Genomic DNA, 20,805 nt, shown 5'->3' on the forward strand with positions numbered 1-20,805 from the left:
TCAGTTCCTTTCAGGGAAGAGTTTTCTAGTGATGAATTTCCTGGTGGCGTATTTCACCTCACTGTTCCGCAGGGTGTAGATGAGGGGATTCAGAGCTGGGGTGATGACACTGTACACTAGGGTGATGATCATCTCTTCTCCCTTGGAGCTTCCTGAAGAAGGACGCATGTAGGCGAAGATCACTGTCCCATAGTACAGTGCTATCACGGTGAGGTGGGAGGTGCAAGTGGAGAAGGCCTTTCTCCTGCTTTCCTGTGACCGGACCTTCAGGAAGAGGAAGGAGATAATGTAGAGGTAGGAGAGGAGCGTGATGATGAACGGACTCACACTGACAATCCCAGTGACGATGTGGAGGAGGCTCAAGTTGAGGCGGGTGCTGCTGCAGGCCAGGCTCAGCAGGGGCTTGATGTCACAGAAGAAGTGGTGGATACGGTTGGGGCCACAGAAGTGCAGCTGGGAGGTCATGATCGTGTGCATCAGAGCGTGCAGGAAGCCAGTGGCCCAGGTGACTCCTGCCAGCAGCAGGCAGGCCTGTGGGCTCATGACCAGTGTGTAGCGCAGTGGGTAGCAGATGGCCATGTAGCGGTCATAGGCCATGACAGCCAGCAGCATGGCCTCACTGCTGCCCAGGAAATGGAAGAAATGGAGCTGTGCCAGGCAGCTGGTGAAGGAGATGGTCTGGTGCCCCCAGAGGAAGCCGGCCAACATCTTGGGCACAGTGACTGTGGAGTAGAAGATGTCTAGGCTGGAGAGATTTCCCAGGAAGAAGTACATGGGGGTGTGAAGCCGGGGCTCAGCAAGTACCACCGCCACAATGGCTCCATTCCCCAAAATGCTGGCCATGTAGAGCAGCAGGAAGAGGGCAAAGAGATAGCACTGTAGACCCCCCACATTGGTGAGGCCCAGGAAAATGAACTCACTCACCTCTGTCTGGTTCTCCATCCCTGCAGGAGGAAGAGGACAAAGCAGCAGAAAGTGAAAGCAGCTTAAGGTTCCACGCCCCTCTATGTTGCAGAAGCTGGTCCCGATGCAATGCACTGAATTGGAGTAAGACATTTTGTGGTAGAGTGTTTTCTTTCTGCAGCCATAGGTACATTCTGTAACCAGATATAATTGTATAGTAAAAAGAGGCAAAATAATTACTGATTTTTCATTTCTTTGTGAAGCTGAGATAGATAGATAGATTTGATTTGATTTTCTATCACTGCAGTTATAAGAGTAATGTATAAAAGTAGACATATTAATCATACTACTTTGCAGTTGCAAAAGCATCTTCCATCCCATGTTGAAGTGGGACTCCAAAGGGCCTTACTCTCATTCATTAAACCTGACCATGGTTCTTGATGAATTTATTTTCAGCAGTTCCTAAAAGGTGAAGAACTCTTCACAGATAAACACTATGCATATCTGATACTGGGGCAATAGCAGCATGGAAAACAGTCATTCCAGCAAAGCACAGATATCAGAGTGTTTGTGATTTTTGGCAAAAGGGGTCCTGAAAGAAACAGGAGAGACTCCAGTGAAAATTTTAGTGTGGTGATTTTCAAACTCTTATTGTTCTCCCTTTATTAGCCCAGTTTGCCAAGAACAATCCAGATATTTTAATTGAACCAACATAAAAAAAATCAAATATTGTTTAGAGTTTACTTCCCATTGGTTTTCATTGCCCCTTTTGTGAGATTTTTAGGGGGGAAATGTTTAACACTCCTGTTTTATTATTATTATTAATAATAATAATACTTTATTTCTATTACCCACCACTCCCACTGGAATGAATGGGAGGGGCACCTAGAGAAGAATGGACATGCTAAGAGTAGAACTGGGGATCAACCATAGCATCTGGTAGTCATTGTCACAGTTCAGGGTGACTGCACCTGTATTATCCCCTCGTGGTCCACTGAAGGCCACATTTTAGGCTCCTGGCTCCTCAGCCATCACCTTTCTTAGGTAGAGAAGCATGTCTCTCCCCCTCCTGATCAGGCTTTCTCCAGGCTGCACAGTTCTCTGCCTATACTGTTTAGCCACACCGCCTAGACATGCCAGCACCAGTGCTTTCTTTTCTCTCCGAAGGCTATGAACAGCTTAATGGCTCACAGTTATGTTACCGTGCAGTTCTTTATAAGCAAGGCCATTTATTGTAGGGTGAAAGCATTATAGAGAAAACATATTAAAATAATAAAATAGCCTACACACATGCTAAAAAGACGAGCAGAGGTCACCTAACTCCAGCCTCAGGCTCTGGTAGGTGTCAGTCAATCAGATCCAGAACTGGGTTTTCCCTGTGGTTACAAGTTCAGAACTGTCTCAGATTCAGAACCAGAACAACCATGAAAAGTTCCATCTTTCCTTTAGATATCTTGGACCTTTGATCTTATCGTCGTGTAACAGGTGATCAGCAGACACTGGCCCACTGCTCAGGGTGTAGCTACAAATAGCTGGGATTTTGATAAGCATAGGTGGGGAATTTACATAACTGGAGGTGGGGAATTTGCATTCACCTCCCCCTACATATTCCTCAGGAATATCCCCCACTTTTGTCTCAAAAATCTGTTCTTGTCTGGCACATTTTTCAATATAGTCTGTTGAACCCCCTACATCTCACACCTGTCACATCTCCCCCATTGAGAGGTTGCATGCAATTCTGACCCACAATAATACAGAAACCGTTCATTGAATACAATGGACCTCCAAAATACTTAAACTTAATCCAGTAAGGTATCCCAAGGATATTGCAGGAAATTGCCATGTCTGGCACACTCATAACGGAGCTTAGACTGGAGGTTATGTGTTTAGAATCCTAGGACATTATCAGGAAGCTACATCTAGGGATGAATAAGCCTAATAACAATTCAACTGGGCATTTCCCATCATGTCCACTATGATTTGTAATACTGTAGCAATTAGAGGTGACAGCTGAGATTAGAGCCCTGTTTATACTGTACAGACACATAGTGAGAGATAGCCCTGCCCCAGTCCAGTGAGCTCACAACCTAAGTAAACAAGAGATACAAAGGGTGTGTGGTGAAACAAAGGGAGGAAACCATCTACCCAAGGTCACACAGCAGGTGAGTGGCTGAGCTGGGGTAAAGTGTAGATCCCTTGAGTCCTAGCTGGTCATTCTATCCACTAAAGTAGCCTGTTTTTTTAAAAACTGCATTGCTATCTGCTATATCTCACAAACAAGTTATGCAGGAATCATTTGGTGGGATTCTTTGGCATATGTTATACATATACTTTGAAGCATTTGTTTTTTATCAGTAAATGTCAGTGACCATCGATTTCAATGTACACACACAAACCAACGGAAAAATATTTCCATTGATAATAGAAAAGTAGACATAGGCAAAGTTAGAAAAATGCTGCTGGAGCACTTATTAGAGTCCCACCTTAATGTGTATAAAATGAGTTGTAATGAATGCTGCATAAGTGGGCTTGGAGGTATCAGCTTTTTATCAGTAAATGTCAATTTCACCATACACACAAAACAATGAAAACATATTTCTGTTGATAATAGAAATGTATAGCTCAGCAACATAAGAAAAATGTTGCTTGAGAACTCATTAGAGTTTAATTTAAGGCTATTTACTTCGTATATTTTGACGTGTGACATGGACAATTTGTGTTTTAAGGGTTATAAAAACTTTTTGAATCTCAATGTCCACTGTCATTACATAATTATTGTCTGACCTCCCCCACTCATAAATTTCCCACAGCTGTGAAAATTTACATGGATAAAAATGTTTACAAATAAACGTTGATATTATCCATCAAAAATATATTTTAAATAAACCAAAATTTGATTTTTTTTCAAGCCTAGTTATACAGGATGTCAGACTAGATCATAATAATGGTCCCTTCTGACCTTGAAATTCATGAATCTATGAAACCTTTGCCACCTTCTTAAACATGCTGTGTTTTGAAACTCCTAGTCTAGAAGCCTACCTTCATTTTCGGGGTAATACACAAGTTTCCAAAGCATTGGCTGTTAGGGCTACTTGCATTTCTGAAGTCAGGAGCTTTTCAAAAGGAGTCTGAGGGAGTTTGAAAAGCCTACCCTTGGTGACTCTCTCATGCTGTTCCCTCAAAGCTCAGTCAGGGGCCACTTTGGTCCTCCTTGTAATGGAAACAATAACAGTGACTGGAGTCAACGGGCGCTCAAGAGAAATAGCAGGAATATCTGTCTATTCAGAAAAGAAGAGAGAAGCAAGCTCCTATTGAATAAACTTCTGGATGGTGTGCTGAATCTGTGGAACAAATGAACCTTTTTATCATATTCGCAGTCTGAATCACAGGGGGAAACCAATTTTCATTCTCTAGATGGCTCCTCTGGGGCAGAATCTCTGAACCACATAAGGGTTACTGATCTGTGCATAACAAGCCAAAAGTTCCCTACAGAGAACAAAGTCAAGCATTATTGTGCAGGCAGGAGCTGCTGGGAAAATAAATAAATAAAGCAGAAATCCTAAGGGAGTTAGGCATTCAACTTCCATTCAATATATTTGAGTATCCCAGCCTAAAAAAACCAGAGTTAGCAAATATTGTTGCTGGGTTTATTTATTTATTTATTTATACTAAAACCATTGAATTGGTCCACCATGATTCTGATTTGGTTCACTGTGATTAATTATTAGTTGGGGGCAGGGATTGCTCAGTGACTTGAGCGTTGGCTTGCTAAATTTAGGATTATGAGCTCAATCCTTGAGGGGGGTACTTAGGGATCTGGGGCAAAATCAGTACGTGGCCCTGCTAGTGAAGGCAGAGGGCAGGACTTGACTTTTCAGGGTCCCTTCCACTTCTATGAGATAGGTAATCTCTCTATATATATATATTAGACCATGAAGGGTTAAAACAGATTTAGCAAATTAGATGCAATTTTGCAGGGGGTAATAGTATTTATGAACAGAACCAAAGCAACTCAGAGCATCAGTGGCAAAGAAGTGAGCGAATTGCCCCAGTCTACCACGTTTTGGTAATGATTTGTACCTGAAAGACTTCACCCCCTACAGACATGACTGAGAATGTGATGGAAATTTTTCAGATGAAAAGTAGAAAAATGGCCATTGTTACACCCTCACTGAAGTCAACTGGAGTTTTTTCAAGATTTTCCTATTCAACCTGCTAATCTGTCAAGCTATCAAAGCCTTGTTGGAGAAGTTGAGGAAGATTCTAATATGTGTTCGACATGGTGATGACATTCAGAAGACTTCATTGTGTTGGGAGACTTTGACATCATTGTTGGGATTCCCTCCAAGACCTTTCCACTTGGCTCATCTAGAACACCTCATTCATTTCTGGGAGAACGCTTTATCCAGTTCTCTGGGATCCAAAAACCCCACCTCATTTCAACTCCAGCTCATCACTAAGGTTTTTTTATTAGGCATGTAACAGCTCTTTGCCCATGCTGGCCAGGCCCAGATGCAGGGGGCTTAGGTACAAGGTGATACCACAATTCCAATTCATATCACACACTACACAGTTAATATACATCTTTCCTAGCTATTAACATCTATGCATCTTGTATGTAAGGACCAAGATCTTCGGAAATTTTGTTCACGCCAATCACTCTGCACATTGTCTAAGGCAATCTTCCCAGTTCAGCGGGTTCCTGCCTACTTTATTTATTATTAACATACCCACAATAGTTAGTTTAGTTAACTTCTGCCTCCCTCATTTACTATAAACATATTCACAATAGTTATATCAGAAATTACTTGTCCAGACTTAACCAATGAGGAGTCCTTGTGGCACCTTTTGAGACTAACAAATTTGTTTGGGCATAAGCATTTGTGGGCTATAACCCACTTCATCAGATGCATGGAGTGAAAAATACAGTAAGCAGGTATAAATATACAGCACATGAAAAGATGGGAATCGCCTTACCAAGTGGGGGATCAGTGCTAACGAGGCCAATTCAATCATGCTGGAAGTGGCCCATTCCCAACAGTTGACAAGAAGGTGTGAATATCAAGAGAGGAAAAGTTATTTTTTGTAGTGACCCAGCCACTCCCAGTCTTTATTCAGGCCTAATCTGATGGTGTCAAACTTTCAGATTAATTCCAGTTCTGCAGTTTCTCGTTGAAGTCTGCTTTTGAAGTTTTTTTGTTGAAGAATGGCCACTTTTAAGTCTGTTATTGAGTGTCCAGGAAGATTGAAATGCTTTCCTACTGGTTTTTGAAAGTTACAATTCTTGATGTCTGATTTGTGTCCATTTATTCTTTTGCATAGAGACTGTCCGGTTTGGGCAACGTACATGGCAGAGGGGCATTGCTGACACATGATGGCATATATCACATTGGTAGATGTACAGTTGGAAGAGCCACTGATGGTGTGGCTGATATGGTTATGTCCTATGATAGTGTCCCTTGAATAGATATGCGGACAGACTTGGCAATGGGGTTTCTTGCAGAGATTGGTTCCTGGGTTAGTGTTTTTGTTGTGTGGTGTGTAGTTGCTGGTGAGTATTTGCTTCAGGTTGGGGGGCTGTCTGTAAACAAGGGTGGCCTGTCTCACAAGGTCTGTGAGAGTGAGAGATTGTCCTTCAGGATGGTTGTAGATCCTTCATGATGCATCGGAGAGGTTTTAATGGGGACTGTAGGTGATGGTTAGTGGCGTTCTGTTACTTTCTTTGTTGGGCCTGTCCTGTAGTAGGTGACATCTGGGTACCCTTTTGGCTCTGTCAAACTCTTTCTTCAATTCCCCAGGTGGGTATTGTAGTTTTAAGAATGCTTGATAGAGATCCTGTAGGTGTGTGTCTCTGTCTGAGGGATTGCAGCAAATGCGGTTGTATCTTAGGGCTTGGCTGTAGACAATGGATTGTGTGATGTGTTCTGGATGAAAGCTGGGGGCATGTAGGTAAGTATAGCGGTCAGTAGGTTTCCGGTATAGGGTGGTGTTTATGTGACCATCGCTTATTTGCACTGTCCAGGAAGTGGATCTCTTGTGTGGACTGGTCTAGGCTGAGGTTGATGATGGGGTGGATATTGTTGAAATCCTCATGGAATTCCTCAAGGGCCTCCTTCCCATGGGTCCAGATGATGAAGATGTCATCAATGTAGCGCAAGTAGATTAGGGGTGCTACGGGACAAGAGCCGAGGAAGCGTTGTTCTAAGTCAGCCATCAAAATGTTGGCAAACTGTGGGGCCATGCGGGTACCCATAGGAGTGCCACTGACTTGAAGGAATAAATCATCCCCAAATATGAAATAGTTGTGGGTGAGGACAAAGTCACAAAGCTCAGCCACCAGGTTTGCTGTGACATTATCGGGGATACTGTTCCTGATGGCTTGTAGTCCGTCTTTGTGTGGAATGTTGGTGTAGAGATCTTCTAAATCCATAGTGGCCAGGATGGTGTTTTCTGGAAGATCACCAATGGATTGTCGTTTCCTCAGGAAGTCAGTGGTGTCTCGAAGATAGCTGGGAGTGCTGCTAGCATAGGGCCTGAGGAGACACTCCACCTAGCCAGACAATCCTGCTGTCAGGGTGCCAATGCCTGAGATGATGGGGCATCCAGGATTCCCAGGCTTATGGATCTTGGGTAGCAGACAGAATACCCCTGGCCGGGGCTCTAGGGGTGTGTCAGCGTAGATTTGTTCCTCTGCTTCTTCAGGGAGCATATGGTGCAGTTTCTTTTCATACCTATCAGTGACATTAATCTATTGAGAGATCCTTCCTGTTAATATAGCCAAAAAGGAGATTGTACTAGTTAAAGGAATGAACTGAGATCTTCTTTGTCTTACTATTCTTATGGGGTTGAATAAAGAAGGATTGAGGGGTATAGAAATGTGCCTTTTAGCCACATTAGGTCAGTTTGTGAATGAAAGTAGAAGCTCTTGAAAGAAAAATGAATGGTTTTTATAAGCTAATACTGGATTTAAGGCTGGAGTTGGCTTGTAGTGTCTAAAGCAGAGAGGTGGGGATGATCCAACATTGATCATGCTGGGTTTGATCCACTCGCCCACCCTGATACTGCACAGACAGTGGTTTAGCCACCTTAGTTTCCTTTAACAAGTTATGGGCTGTGCAAGCAGGCTAAGATGGCACAACTCTTTCAACTCCCAGAGCACTTCTACAGCACAGATGATTTGTATACACAGTCACTCTGAGCCAAATTTGCAGGTTCACGGGAAACCTGTGAGATCCATGGTGCTTTAGTCCCTGGGCTGATTGATTAGGAGAATAAAAGATGGACACCAGAACTGAGGCAGAATACAGACACTTTCTTTCCAAATTGGGGAACTGGTCCAGTCTCCATTCCCCTGTGAGAACAAGAGCAGAGAGTAAAGGAACCCCTATGCTCAGAATCGCAAACTGAACCCAATCAGAGGCATTGAAAAAAATGGAATTATGCTTCCCATTCCTCCATCAGGAACACAAGGGAAACACACAAAAATCCCAAGAGGAACAATTCTTCTCTGTTTTATTTACTCCCAACGCAATCCTCTCCGCTGCTTATGCCTACCTCAAGACTCTTCTAGGGAAAAAAATCATTGAACTGATAGTATTTCAGGGATAGAAACTGAGAGAGGATACCTCCTGATAGAATGTTGACACAATAGAACAGGGCTCTCAGTTTTAGATGCCTCCTATCCTGGCTCATTTGTTGTCAATTCTGTGCCATCAGGAAGGAGCCAAACCAGAGTACATAGGACACCATCTGACGTTGCACTCCATATGTTTTATGGAAATATGTTTATAAGTGGAATATGCGTTATGCAAAAGGTCAGAGAAACCTGTGTGAGAGAGTGGAATTTAGGATCCTCCCACCAGGAGGAGGTGCAGTTTCTCAGAAAACGCTTCTCAGCGCCCAAACAGGGGGCAGACAAGACAGTTCCCCACCGGCCGCCAGACACATGTTTTCACAGGGAATCAGATCCCCCTGGGGACGGAGTAAAACTCCTCCAAGGATGCGCAGCTCCAGGAATGTCAGAGAAGGCAATGACTGTTTGCCTTAGGAGGTGGGTGAGGGAAACCTGCAGGTCCTTAGGTCCCTCCAGCATCTGACGAAACCATTTTTGGGGAAGGGGCAGGGGTAGCCGAGGAAGACAAAGACAGGAAAGAAGGGCTTGCAGCTCCTGTGCAAACACCATGTTCCCAGCGGTCCGAGAGAAGCAGGGGGGTTCAGCACTTTGGCTGCTTCCTGAGGGCAGAGAACTCACAACACGGCAATGCTCAGAGCCCCATGACACGGATTCAGAATGCTATCAGCTCACAGTGAGGGGGAGCAACACCCCTCCCTTAGTTTCTATGCAAGATCTCCTATCAGCTGCGGGTCCTTCCCGGAAGAGGGTGCAGGTAGGCTGCTGAGAGGGTGGCACTGGGGTAAATGAAAGCAGCGGAGGCTTGTTCCTCTTGAGTTTTCTTTGTGTTGCTCTTGTGATCCTGAGAGAGGAACCTGAAGCATCATTTGAGTTTGTTTCAGTGCCTTTGGTTGGGCTAAGGTTGTGACCCTGAGCACAGGGACTCCAGCTCTTAACCCCTCAGGGGAATGGACAATGGAGCAACTTAATATGTTGGACAGGAAGTAGACTGAAAAAATCAAATTATGCTTCCGGTTCCTCCATCAGGATCACAAGAGAAACACAAAAAATCCCCCCAAGAGGAACAATTCTTCGCTGCTTTATTTACCTCTATCGCAATCCTCTCCTCCTCTTCTTCTGCCTACCTAGCGGCTCTTTGAGGGAAATACATCATTGAACGTATAGAATTTCTGAGATACAAACTGAGAGAGGGGCTTTGAGAGCTCCTGATAGGATGTTGACACAATATAACAGGGCTCTTGGTTTTAGCTGCCTCCTATCTATGCTCCCTATGTTGTCAATTCTGTACCTTCATGAAGCAGCCAAACCAGAGTGGGTAGAGCACCCAGTTTAGGACTCAAGCCCAAAACCTGAGACTAAGAGTCTTACATTCCATTTATCAGTGTTTACTGTACTGCTCCCCTCTTCCTCCACCTGTATGTTTAACATCCATACCTGCCCAACATCAAGCAATGCCAACTTTCTCCTGGGGAATAAGCTGGAATTTACCCAACTAGGTGCCTTGAACGCATGGATTCTGAAAATCCCTGTAAAATTCCCTGTAACTTCTCTTGCTGCTACTCTAACAAAAATACTAAATAAGTGCTCTTCAAATGTTACAAGAGAGATTGAAATAAGGCCATTTCTTCAGGTAGCATAGAGAGGTTGTGCCAGGAGTGGGATTTGAACCCACGCCTCCAGAGGGAGACCAGAACACCCAATTGTGGGAAAGACAGAGCCTTGAGTCTAGTGCCTTAGACCACTTGGCCATCCTGATGCTATGGGGAAAAAAGCCCTCTCTCAACCCTAGTTTTCTTAAATATTTTATACAGCACATCTGGTTTTTAGACACAATCACCCTCACCTAAAGTTGCAGGTTTCCTAGAACCCTGGGACTTCTGAGGTGTTCTAGTCTCCCTGCTCGCTTATTAGGGGAATAAAAGATGGACCCTAGGATAGAGGCAGAATACAGACACTCAGCTTTACAAGAACCTCAGACTCCCGCACGGTGAGCCACATAGTCAAGCAGCCAGCACTCACAATCGGATCCGGCTTTTTTTTCTTCTTCTCCAAAATAGCTCAGCACTCAGTATGTTGAGCCCTTCTGGAAATCTTGCAAAAGAGTTTGGTGCCTGAATGGGAGTTGAGTTCTTATGACAATGATTTTTTTGGGGGGGTTTTGTTTCACCAAGAAAATTGGGGGGGAAATATTAATCTAGGGTGAACCTGAATCTTTATTGCTGTTTTCGGTCAGCTCCCCTAAGCTGTTTCGGAAGCCGGTCCAGTCCCCAGTACAGAGGGTACAAGAAGAGAGAGTGAAGGAACCCCTGTGCTCAGTATCACAACATGAGCCCAACCAAAAACATTGAAACAAGCTCAAATTACGCTTTAGGTTCCTCCATTAGAATCCCAAGAGCAAGACAAAGAAATCTCAGGAGGAACAGTCCTCTGCTTTCATTTACCCCATCGCAACCCTCTTCACTTCTACTTCTGCCTACCTAGAGGCTCGTCCAGGAAAACCACTCAGCTGATTATAATTTTGGCATAGAAACCCAGCGGATAGCATTCTGACTTTGTCTAAGGGGTCTCTCAGCTTTGGCTTCTCCCAGTTTGTCAACTCTGTGCAGGCAGGAAGCAGGCAAAGTGCTAACCTCCGCCCCCCATGGCCTCACTCATTTTGCTGATTTTCTTGCCTCTGTTTCCCTTAACCAAAATAAGAAAACAGAAAATAACAAACAAGTAACCACTTTGTCTGTTCTCCAGCCAGCACACTTAAAACTCACTTAAAATCATTACCCGTGTCTCTTGTAAGGTATCATAACAAAGGTTATAAGCTACTGAATATATTCCTCCTATTTGTATGCATGTATCATTTTTGTACCTGAAGCTAGAACTATGAAGTAGAACTTTGAGGTCCTATTGTAATTATGCAAAGCGTGGGCCACTAATGGTGGTTTAAAATCTTGATGACTCCCCTTGACCCAGACAATTGGTTGTAAATGGTTTATTTACCTGCAAACCTTCCTTTGTACGTGTGGGCCAACCCAGGAAGAATGGAGACTAGGGGGGTCTTACAGTGACATGTGACCATGTCACATGATACTGGAATCCATCTTAAATCTGGTATTTTTCCATTTAGAAGGAAGGGCGGGGACCCAGAGAGACAAAAGATTCCCGCCTTGTGCCAAAGCTATAAAAGGGGGCAAAACAGGACAAAGGGGCTGCCAGTCATGAGAAAACCCCTGCTTAGCACCTAAGATGTCTGCTGGAACTAACAAGGACTGTACCAGGGGAAAGGTTTGGGCTCAGACTAGGAAGGAGTCTAATCTGTGAAAGAAGCTTATTGGACCATCTCTGAGGGTGAGATATTCCCTGTAATCAGTTTCTTAATATATTAGGCTTAGGCTTGTGTGTTTTGTTTTATTTTGCTTTGTGACTTACTTTGTTCTGTCTGTTATTACTTGAAACCACTTAAATCCTACCTTTTTATACTTAATAAAATCACTTTTCTTTATTAATAAACCCAGAGTAAGTGTTAATACCTGGGGGAGCAAACAGCTGTGCATATCTCTCTATCAGTGATATCGAGGGGGAACAATTGACGAATTTACCCTGTATAAGCTTTATACAGGGTAAAACGGATTTATTTGGGGTTTGAATCCCATTGGGAGCGGGGTGTCTGGGTGCTGGAGACAGGTGCTGAGCTGTTTTGCGTTAAAGTCTGCAGCTTTGGGGGCGTGGCCCAGACCCTGGGTCTGTGTTGCAGCAGGCTAGGGTGTCTGGCTCAACAAGGCAGGGTTCTGGAGTCCCAGGCTGGCAGGGAAAACGGTCTCAGAGGTAATTTCAGCACATCAGGTCACAGTCCCAAGGGGATCTCTGTGACCAAAACCATCACAGTGGCGTAGTCGACCAGGATATGTGCACACCTGATTGCTTTGAGACACTGGTAATGATTTTAAGTGAGTTTTAAGTGTGCTGGCTGGAAAACAGACAAAGCAGTTACTGCTTTGTTATTTTCTGTTTGCTTATTTCGGTTAAGGGAAACTGAGGCAAGAAAATCAGCAAAATGAGTGAGAGTGAGGAACAATGTGTTGAGCCCTTCTGAAAATCTGGCTAAAGATTTTAGTGCCTAATTGGGAGCCTAGTTCTTCTGCAAATCTGGCTCCAGTGGTGGGTGTGAGACCTTCTGAAAATTCTGGCCGTTGTGTCTGGAAGGTCCAAGAACCGTCACAACTTTGAGCATTTACTAGAACAGGGTGAAAAAACCTTCCTTCCTTGACCTACAATCCCAATATTTCATCTTGATTCCAGGTTTAGGTTTCAAGAGAATTTGATTTTATGTTTAGATGCAATTCCAAACAAACACCCCTCTCTAGACATTTGAAGAGGGAGAAAGAAATAGACCTGCCACTAAACCACGTTGCCTTTCACCAGTAGCCACCTGAGCAACAGGGTAACCACTGGCCTACAGGTGAAAGGCCCATAGCCCATGCTCAGAAGCCTTCAGCAGCTAGATCTCAGGAATGGAAGAGTTTAATCATTTGTCTCCGGGGTGGTTACTTCCAAACACTTGTATATAGCACTGGGTGAAAGATTTGGGGGTGAATATTATATTTGGTGAAATATTTTGGTGGACCCAAAATGATTGTTTTGTTTCACCAAGAAAATGGGGGGGGGGGGGGGGGAATTGATCTTGGGTCAAACTGCAATGTTGTTATAATTTGGGTTAGGCTAGGTAGCAAGGAAAAAAAATCAATTGTTTGCACAAGTGTATTGGTCTAAAAGTCCATAGAGCCTGGGCTTTAAGGGGCAGAGTGGGAAGCTGTCCATATTTTATTCATAGGTAGAGTGAAGTTTTGGTTTTCACCTGCACTGCAAACAGTTTTCCAGCATTCTAAAGGAGCATGGGAAGTTACCTTTTTTCTGTTGAATCGCAAGTTAGGAAGGGAAGGAAGCTTTTTGTTGAAAAGTGTCATTCCCTGACCGGGAATTGAACCCGGGCCGTGGCGGTGAAAGCGCCAAATCCTAACCACTAGACTACCAGGGACAGTGCTTTTGATGGGTTGGGCTTGACTTTCTAGACCTACTTTCTGTCCAATTGATTAACTTCCTTCCTCTTCAAAGGATGTTAACACAAGCTCTGAGCTCCTCATTTCCTTACGGTTCCCTTCATAGTTTTAGCACAGTAAATTGATATAAAAGAGAAACAGAAAACATATTAAAACAATTTCCAGTATTATTATATATTGAGGCCACATCTTTGTTGTTGTTGTTATAATAGTTTTATGGCTATCTTGTTTTACTCTCCATGCGCTTACAGAAATGTACAAGGGATGAATAATATATGGTTGGAATCTTCAGCCTCAAGCAATCTCCATCACAATGAAGAGGGCTGGTGGAGGATTTGAGAAAGGAGCATTTATCTCAACTACTGAGTGCTGGCAACGATGTAGCAAGAAGTAGAGAAGCTACAGATCGCTGATGGGGGGCAATCAGCTTCTGTCACCTTATTTTTTCCCTCTCTTCCCTGCGCTAGAAGAGACTCAACTCTCCTAGGACCATGGAATTGTCAATTTGTCTTCTCTTCATCTTCTACTAAAGGTCTGAGGAGAGAAAATGGATTCCATTCTGGCCTGAGAATATAAGGGAAAGAGCCATAATCTAAGACTGCAAGATCAAACGCCCAACGTGGGGCTTGAACCCACGACCCTGAGATTAAGAGTCTCATGCTCTACCAACTGAGCTAGTCAGGCGATGCCTGAAGGCTTCTCAAAGGCACAGAGGGTACCGAAGGAGCCCTAAGGAAGTTTCTTTGCACGCTGAGATTCGTTTTCTGACATTTGCCTTCTTTCCTGGTGCCTTCGCTCTGCAGCTAGCAAATAGGGCCTGTTACAAAGCTGGTTAGATGCTGGCGTCTAGACCAGAGAAGTGGGGTTCATCTAGCAGCTGCTCAGAGAAACCTGTGTGGGAGGGTGGAATTTAGGATTCTCCCACCAGGAGGAGGTGCTGTTTCTCAGAAAAAGCTTCTCAGCGCCCAAACAGGGGGCAGTCAAGACAGTTCCCCACCCTAGATTTATATTAAAATATTAATCTAGGGTGAACCTGAATGTATATTGCTGTTTTCGGTCAGCTCCACGAGGCTGTTTCGGAAACTGGTCCAGTCCCCAGTACAGAGGGTACAAGAAGAGAGAGTGAAGGAACCCCTGTGCTCAGTATCACAACCTGAGCCCAACCAAAAGCATTGAAACAAGCTCAAATTACGCTTTAGGTTCTTCCATCAGAATCCCAAGAGCAAGACAAAGAAATCTCAGGAGGAACAGTCCTCTGCTTTCATTTACCCCATCGCAACCCTCTTCACTTCTACTTCTGCCTACCTAGAGGCTTTTCCAGTAAAACCACTCAGCTGATTATAATTTTGGCATAGAAACCCAGGGAGGGCTTGTGCTCCCCCTCGATGTGAGCGGATAGCATTCTGACTTTGTCTAAAAGGTTTCTCAGCTTTGGCTTCTCCCAGTTTGGAGTGTCTAAGGGAATTGCTTGTGTGGCTTGTGGTTAGCCAGTGGGGCAAAACCAAAGTCCTCTTTGTCTGGCTGGTTTGGTTTGCCTTAGAGGTGGAAAAACCTCAGCCTTGGGTTATAACTGCCCTGTTTTAAGCAATTTGTCCTGAATTGGCACTCTCAGTTGGGTCCCGCCAGAACCAGCATCCTTACAGCATGCCAGATTTCTAGCCAGCTTTTTCCAGTCCTTTGTTCCTATAGAACCCAATGTGGCTGGAACATTAGACTGGAAGAGTTTGCAACAAAAACTACATGCAGCATTCTGGGTGTTTGAGTACATAAGCCATGGCCTCTTCACTTTGTCACCATTGGGGATTTCACGCCAGTAATGAATTGGATGGAAACTTCTATTTTCATTGTCTTTGGGGAACATGAAGTTTTTCACTTGCTGTGGCCCATGCAGTACAAGGAAGTCTCTCAGGCTACTGCTCAAGTGGGTCCACGGTCCTGAATCATCTAGACTTAAGGAACTAAACTCAGCAGCAGCTGTTTCTTGCGCCTGCACCACACTCTTCTCTGAGCTACACTTTTCTTCAGGAATGTGCATGGTTACATCCATTTGAGATGGAGATATGGATGCTGCAGTAGCTGCCAGGTCACCTGCACTCTGACTAACTGGAAGATCAGGCATCTCCTCACCACTCACATCCTCCCTGGGGCCGGAAGGCTCACCGTGAACATTTGTGTCTATGTATCTCAGGAGACCTCCTTCCTGATTAGATAGAAAAGCTTCCTTTGCTTTCTTTCTTTTTCCGAATGCTGCCCCAGAGGGGCGTTTTCTTCTTTCACTCATGACTGCTGTTCTGTGCCAGCTATAGTGGCTCTCAACACTCAATTGAAGGGGACAAATAAGCAGGCTGGTAGCAGGGCCTGAGTGAGGAAAGATATCAGCATCTTAAGGGTCTAACTGGCTCCTACTACGTCAGTTGACTGCCTGTTCTCCTCAAGTGGGTTCAGGGAAGCAGCAGGAAACAGGAAGCTCCCTGAGAAGCTGGTGTTAATCAGTCCAGGCTCCTGGGGGTGCTAGAGAGGTACATAAGAGGCTCCTCCTCTCTCTCAGTGCAGCTCCTGCTGCTTTCTGTTATTCCCCCTGTCAAAGTTGCTTCCCCACTCTGAACTTTAGGGTACAGATGTGGGGGCCTGCATGAAAAATTCTAAGCTTAACTACCAGCTTAGATCTGGTCTGCTGCCACCACTCTCGATGCTAATTCCCTTCCCTGGGTAGCCTTGAGAGACTCTTCACCAATTCCCTGGTGAATACAGATCCAAACCCCTTGGATCTTAAAACAAGGAGAAATTAACCATTCCCCCTCCTCCCTTCCACCAACTCCTGGTGGATCAAGATCCAACCCCCTTGGATCTAAAAACAAGGAAAATCAATCAGGTTCTTAAAAAGAAGGCTTTTAATTACAGAAAAAGGTAAAAATCGTCTCTGTAAAATCAGGATGGAAAATAACTAACTTTACAGGGTAATCAAACTTAAAGAGCCCAGAGGACCCCCCTCTAGCCTTAGGTTCAAAGTTACAGCAAACAGAGGTAAACACCCTAGTAAAAGGTACATTTACAAGTTGAGAAAACAAAGGTAAACTAACACGCCTTGCCTGGCTTTTTACTTACAAGTTTGAAATATGAGAGACTTGTTCAGAAAGATGTGGAGAGCCTGGATTGATGTCTGGTCCCTCTTAGTCCCAAGAGCGAACAACCCCCAAAACAAAGAGCACAAACAAAAACCTTCCCCCCGCCCCCAAGATTTGAAAGTATCTTGTCCCCTTATTGGTCCTTTGGGTCAGGTATCAGCCAGGTTACCTGAGCTTCTTAACCCTTTACAGGTAAAAGGATTTTGGAGTCTTTGGCCAGGAGGGATTTTATAGTACTGTACACAGGAGAGCTGTTACCCTTCCCTTTATAGTTATGACACCCCCTCACCTTTTCTCCTGCCTGCCTGTTATGTCTCTTGTGCCCTCCTTCCTCCAGCACAGCACTCCACCATCGCTGTGCATCTAGAGCAGAGACAATACATATGTACCAGCAGCAGACACAGTTTTCTACACTCTGGTTCCTAGTGGTGCCCCCCCCCCACACACACACACAGTCTGGCACCTGAGGTGGCCACCTCAGTTCGCCTCATGGTAAGTCCAGCCCTGCCTCCACCCCAAAACTCACTTTGCATCTAGCATTTATAATGGTGTTAAATATATTTTAAAAGTGTTCTTAATTTATAAGGGAGGGGGTCGCACTCAGAGGCTTGCTATGTGAAAGGAGGTCACCAGTACAAAAAAATTGAGACATTAATACTTGCGTTTTTTTTTTTTTTGGAGAACAGCAATGTCCGAGTTTTCCATGGACATATTCCTTCCAGTGCCTCAGGCCCCATCCAGCAATACAAAAAACCGAAATGCAGTGAAATACAAGGAAAGTTTCTCACCATAGGGTTCATTGACCAGGCAGGGGGAAAGGTTTTGCCAGAACACTTGGTTATAATATCCCTCCCTGGCCTTACATGGAAAGCAGTGTGATAACTCTCAGAACACACAACCAGAGTAGGTAGGGCACCAAGCCATAGATTGAGTCTTACATTCTACACGTACTGCTCTTTTCTCCCTCCATCTGTATATTGAACAGTCAAGCCTGCCTCCCCTCAAGCCATGCCAAGTCTCTTCTGGATAACAGGCTTGGAATTTACCCAGCTAGGTACCCTTAACACACTGCTTTTGAAGATGTTTGAAGTCCCTCCACTTCTCTCATAGAAATGCTAAGTAGTTGGTGTTGTAATGTTACAAGAGAGGTTGAAAGAAGGTCATTTCTTCAGGTAGAAAGCAATGATTGTGTCAGGCAGGGGATTTGAACGCACAGTCTATATGGAGCCCAGAACATCAAATGAGGGAAAGACACAGCCGTGAGTCTGATGTGCTACACCACTCAGCGACCCTAATACTGCTAGTCAAGGAAGTTATCAACCTTATTTTTCTTTAACTTGTTATGAACTTTTCAGGAAGGCAGAGATGGCACATCTCTTTCAACTTCTAGAGACCTTCTAATGCACAGCTGATTTTTATATGTAGTCTCCCTGCTCACTTTTCAAGTGAATAAAAGATGGTTGCTAGCATTCTGAGAAAGTAATGGTGAACCTCAGACTCCTGCACGGTGGGCCAGACAGCCAACCAACCAGCATCCACAACCTCTACCACCTTTTGTTTTCAAAATAGCTCAGCCCTCAGTGTGTTGAGCCTTTCTGAAAACCTGGCCAAATTTTTTGTTGCCTAAATGGGAGCTGAGTTCTTCTGAAAATCTGGCTCTAGTAGTGGGTATGAGACCTTCTGAAAATTCTGGCCCATGTGTCTGGAAGCTCTAAGAACCTTCAGAACTTTTAGCGTGTGCTAGAACCTGATGAGAAAACCTTCCTTCTGTAGAACTCAGTACAGATTTTCTCACTGACAATGTTTCATCTTGATCCCAGGTTTAGGTATCAACAAAATGCATTTATTGTATTTTTATATGCAATGTGAAACAAACATCCCTATTTGGGCAGAGGGATAGAAGTAGGTCTGCCACTACACCACATTGCCTTTCATCAGTAGCTACCTGAGCAAGGTAGTAACCAGTGTCCAACAGGCGAAAGGCCCATCGTCTATGCTTAGAACACTTCAGCAGCTAGACCTCAGGAATGGAAGAGGCTAGTGGTCAGTTTCTCCGGGATGGTTACTTCCAAAGACTGGTATATAGAGTGGGATGGAAGTTCTTTGGATGAATATTTTATTTACAGAAATATTTTGATTGACCCAAAATGATTTTTTGGTTTTGTTTCAACAAGAAAATTGGAAAAAATATTAATCTTGGGTCAACCTGAATGTCTATTATTATCATTATAATTTTGGTTAGGCTAGCTAGCAAGAAAAAAATAATTTGCACGTCTATTTGTGTAAAAGGGCATGCAGCCTTGACTTTGAGGTGCACAGTGGAAAAATGCCCACATTCTAGTCAGTGGGAAGCCTTGATTTTTATATGGTCTTCAATGCCCTTCCCAACATCATGTAGAAGAAGGGGGAATCAGGAAAAAAATGTGGATTTGTTTAAATTGCAAGTGAAGAACAAACTAAGAATTGTTGTTGTGAAATTAATTTCCCTGGCTGGAGAGTGAAGAAACCAGGAAAGAAGGGAAATGTCAGAAAAGGAACCTCATCTCGCAAAGAAACTGCCTTAGGGTTCCTTCTACACTGTCTGTGCCTTTGAATCATTTTTAAACAGAACCTGACTAGCTCAGTTGGTAAAGTGTAAGACTCTTAATTGCAAGGTTGTGGATTCAAGCACCCTGTTTGGCATTTGATTTTGCAGCTTTTTAGATATCACTCTTTTCCTTATATTCTCAGGCCAGAATGAAATCCACTCTCTGTCCTCTCTACAATCTTAGGCAGGAAATGCCTCTTCCTTTCTCAGAGCTTTAGTAGAACATAAAGAAAAAACAAATTGACATTTCCATCTTCCTATGAGAGTGAGAGTTGAGAGAGGATTTCCTGCTCTTCTATTCTACTCCAGCCAAGAGAGGGGAAAAAATAATCCTTCTGGAGCTGATTGTCCCCTTCAGTGCTCTGTAGCTTCTCTATTTCTTTCTACATAGTGTCCAGCACTGCGTAGTTCAGATAACTGCTTCTTTCTCAAATCTCCCCCCTTCCCCACCCCCGCCAGTGCTCTTCATTTTCATGGAGATTGTTTCAGGCTTCAGATTCCAACCACATTTTATTCATCCCTTGTACATTTCTGTAACCCCTCTGTCATCCATGAAAGCTTATGCTCTAATAAATTTGTTAGTCTCTAAGGTGCCACAAGTACTCCTGTTCTTCTTTTTGCAGATAGTTAAGGGTTAATGCCTCTTTTACCTGTAAAGGATTAAGAAGTTCACCTAGCCTAGCTGACAACTGACCAGAGGAACCAATGGGAGCACAAGATGGTTCAAAAGGAAGGAGAGAAGTTTCCTTTGTCTGGATCAGTTTCACTTTTGACCGGAGGGAAAAGCTCCAGAATTCAGCCTCTTATCAAGTAGTGAGTATTAGTGAAGGAAATAGGTTTATGTTTATTTCTTTGTAACCTCAAATTGGGTATTTGAGTATTTTTTGTGTAACTAAGTTTTCGCCTAGGGGAACATCCTCTGTGTTTGGAATCTGTTGTCTGTGAGAGTAGCTGGTATGCTAATCTCTCCCAGAGAGTTTTCTTTTACCTTTCTTTTCTTTAATTAAAAGCCTTTTTTTTAATATATACCTGATTGATTTTTGCCTTGTTTTTAGATCCAAGGGGTTGGATCTGGATCCACCAGGAGTTGGTGGGAGAGAGGAGGGGGGATGGTTAATTTCTCCTTGTTTTAAGATCCAAGGGGTTTTGGATCAGTGTTCACCAGGGAATTGGTGAAGAGTCTCTCAAGGCTACCCAGGGAAGGGAATTAGTGCTTGGGAGTGGTGTCAGGCAGACCAGATCTAAGCTGTTAATTGAGCTTAGAGCTTCTCATGCAGGTCCCCCACATCTGTACCCTAAAGTTCAGAGTGGGGAAGGAACCTTGACAATGCCATATTTCTTTCAAATTCTAGGGCCCTTCTATAGCATAGTTCATTTTTATACACAATCACCCTGAGGAAAATTTGCAGATTTCCTGGAGTCCCTTTAGTGAGGTGTTGTAGTCTCACTGCTGACTTATGTAAATAAAAGATGTACACCAGACATTCAGCTTTATGAGAAAGTAATGGT

At 43.9% G+C, this 20,805-nt stretch overlaps 1 protein-coding gene and 2 non-coding genes across 3 annotated transcripts; all 3 read right to left on the reverse strand.

Annotated features, from left to right (window-relative positions):
- On the reverse strand, positions 1–942 carry LOC117887091 (olfactory receptor 12D2-like). Its single transcript, XM_034789333.1, has one exon. It carries the CDS (start codon positions 940–942, stop codon positions 1–3), a length of 942 nt encoding a protein of 313 aa, XP_034645224.1.
- Positions 943–13,490: 12,548 nt separating this feature from the next.
- On the reverse strand, positions 13,491–13,562 carry TRNAE-UUC. The gene has a single exon. It is a non-coding gene; the product is annotated as a tRNA-Glu (tRNA).
- A 633-nt stretch (positions 13,563–14,195) lies between these two features.
- On the reverse strand, positions 14,196–14,268 carry TRNAK-CUU. Its single transcript has one exon. It is a non-coding gene; the product is annotated as a tRNA-Lys (tRNA).
- Between the last annotated feature and the right edge of the window lie 6,537 nt (positions 14,269–20,805).

The sequence above is a fragment of the Trachemys scripta genome, chromosome 14, assembly GCF_013100865.1.
Source record: "Trachemys scripta elegans isolate TJP31775 chromosome 14, CAS_Tse_1.0, whole genome shotgun sequence".
Classification (NCBI taxonomy): domain Eukaryota; kingdom Metazoa; phylum Chordata; order Testudines; family Emydidae; genus Trachemys; species Trachemys scripta.

Bases quoted from the DNA above. Each gene is read 5' to 3' on its own strand.
- LOC117887091 (XM_034789333.1), bottom strand. From the start codon at position 942: ATGGAGAACCAGACAGAGGTGAGTGAGTTCATTTTCCTGGGCCTCACC.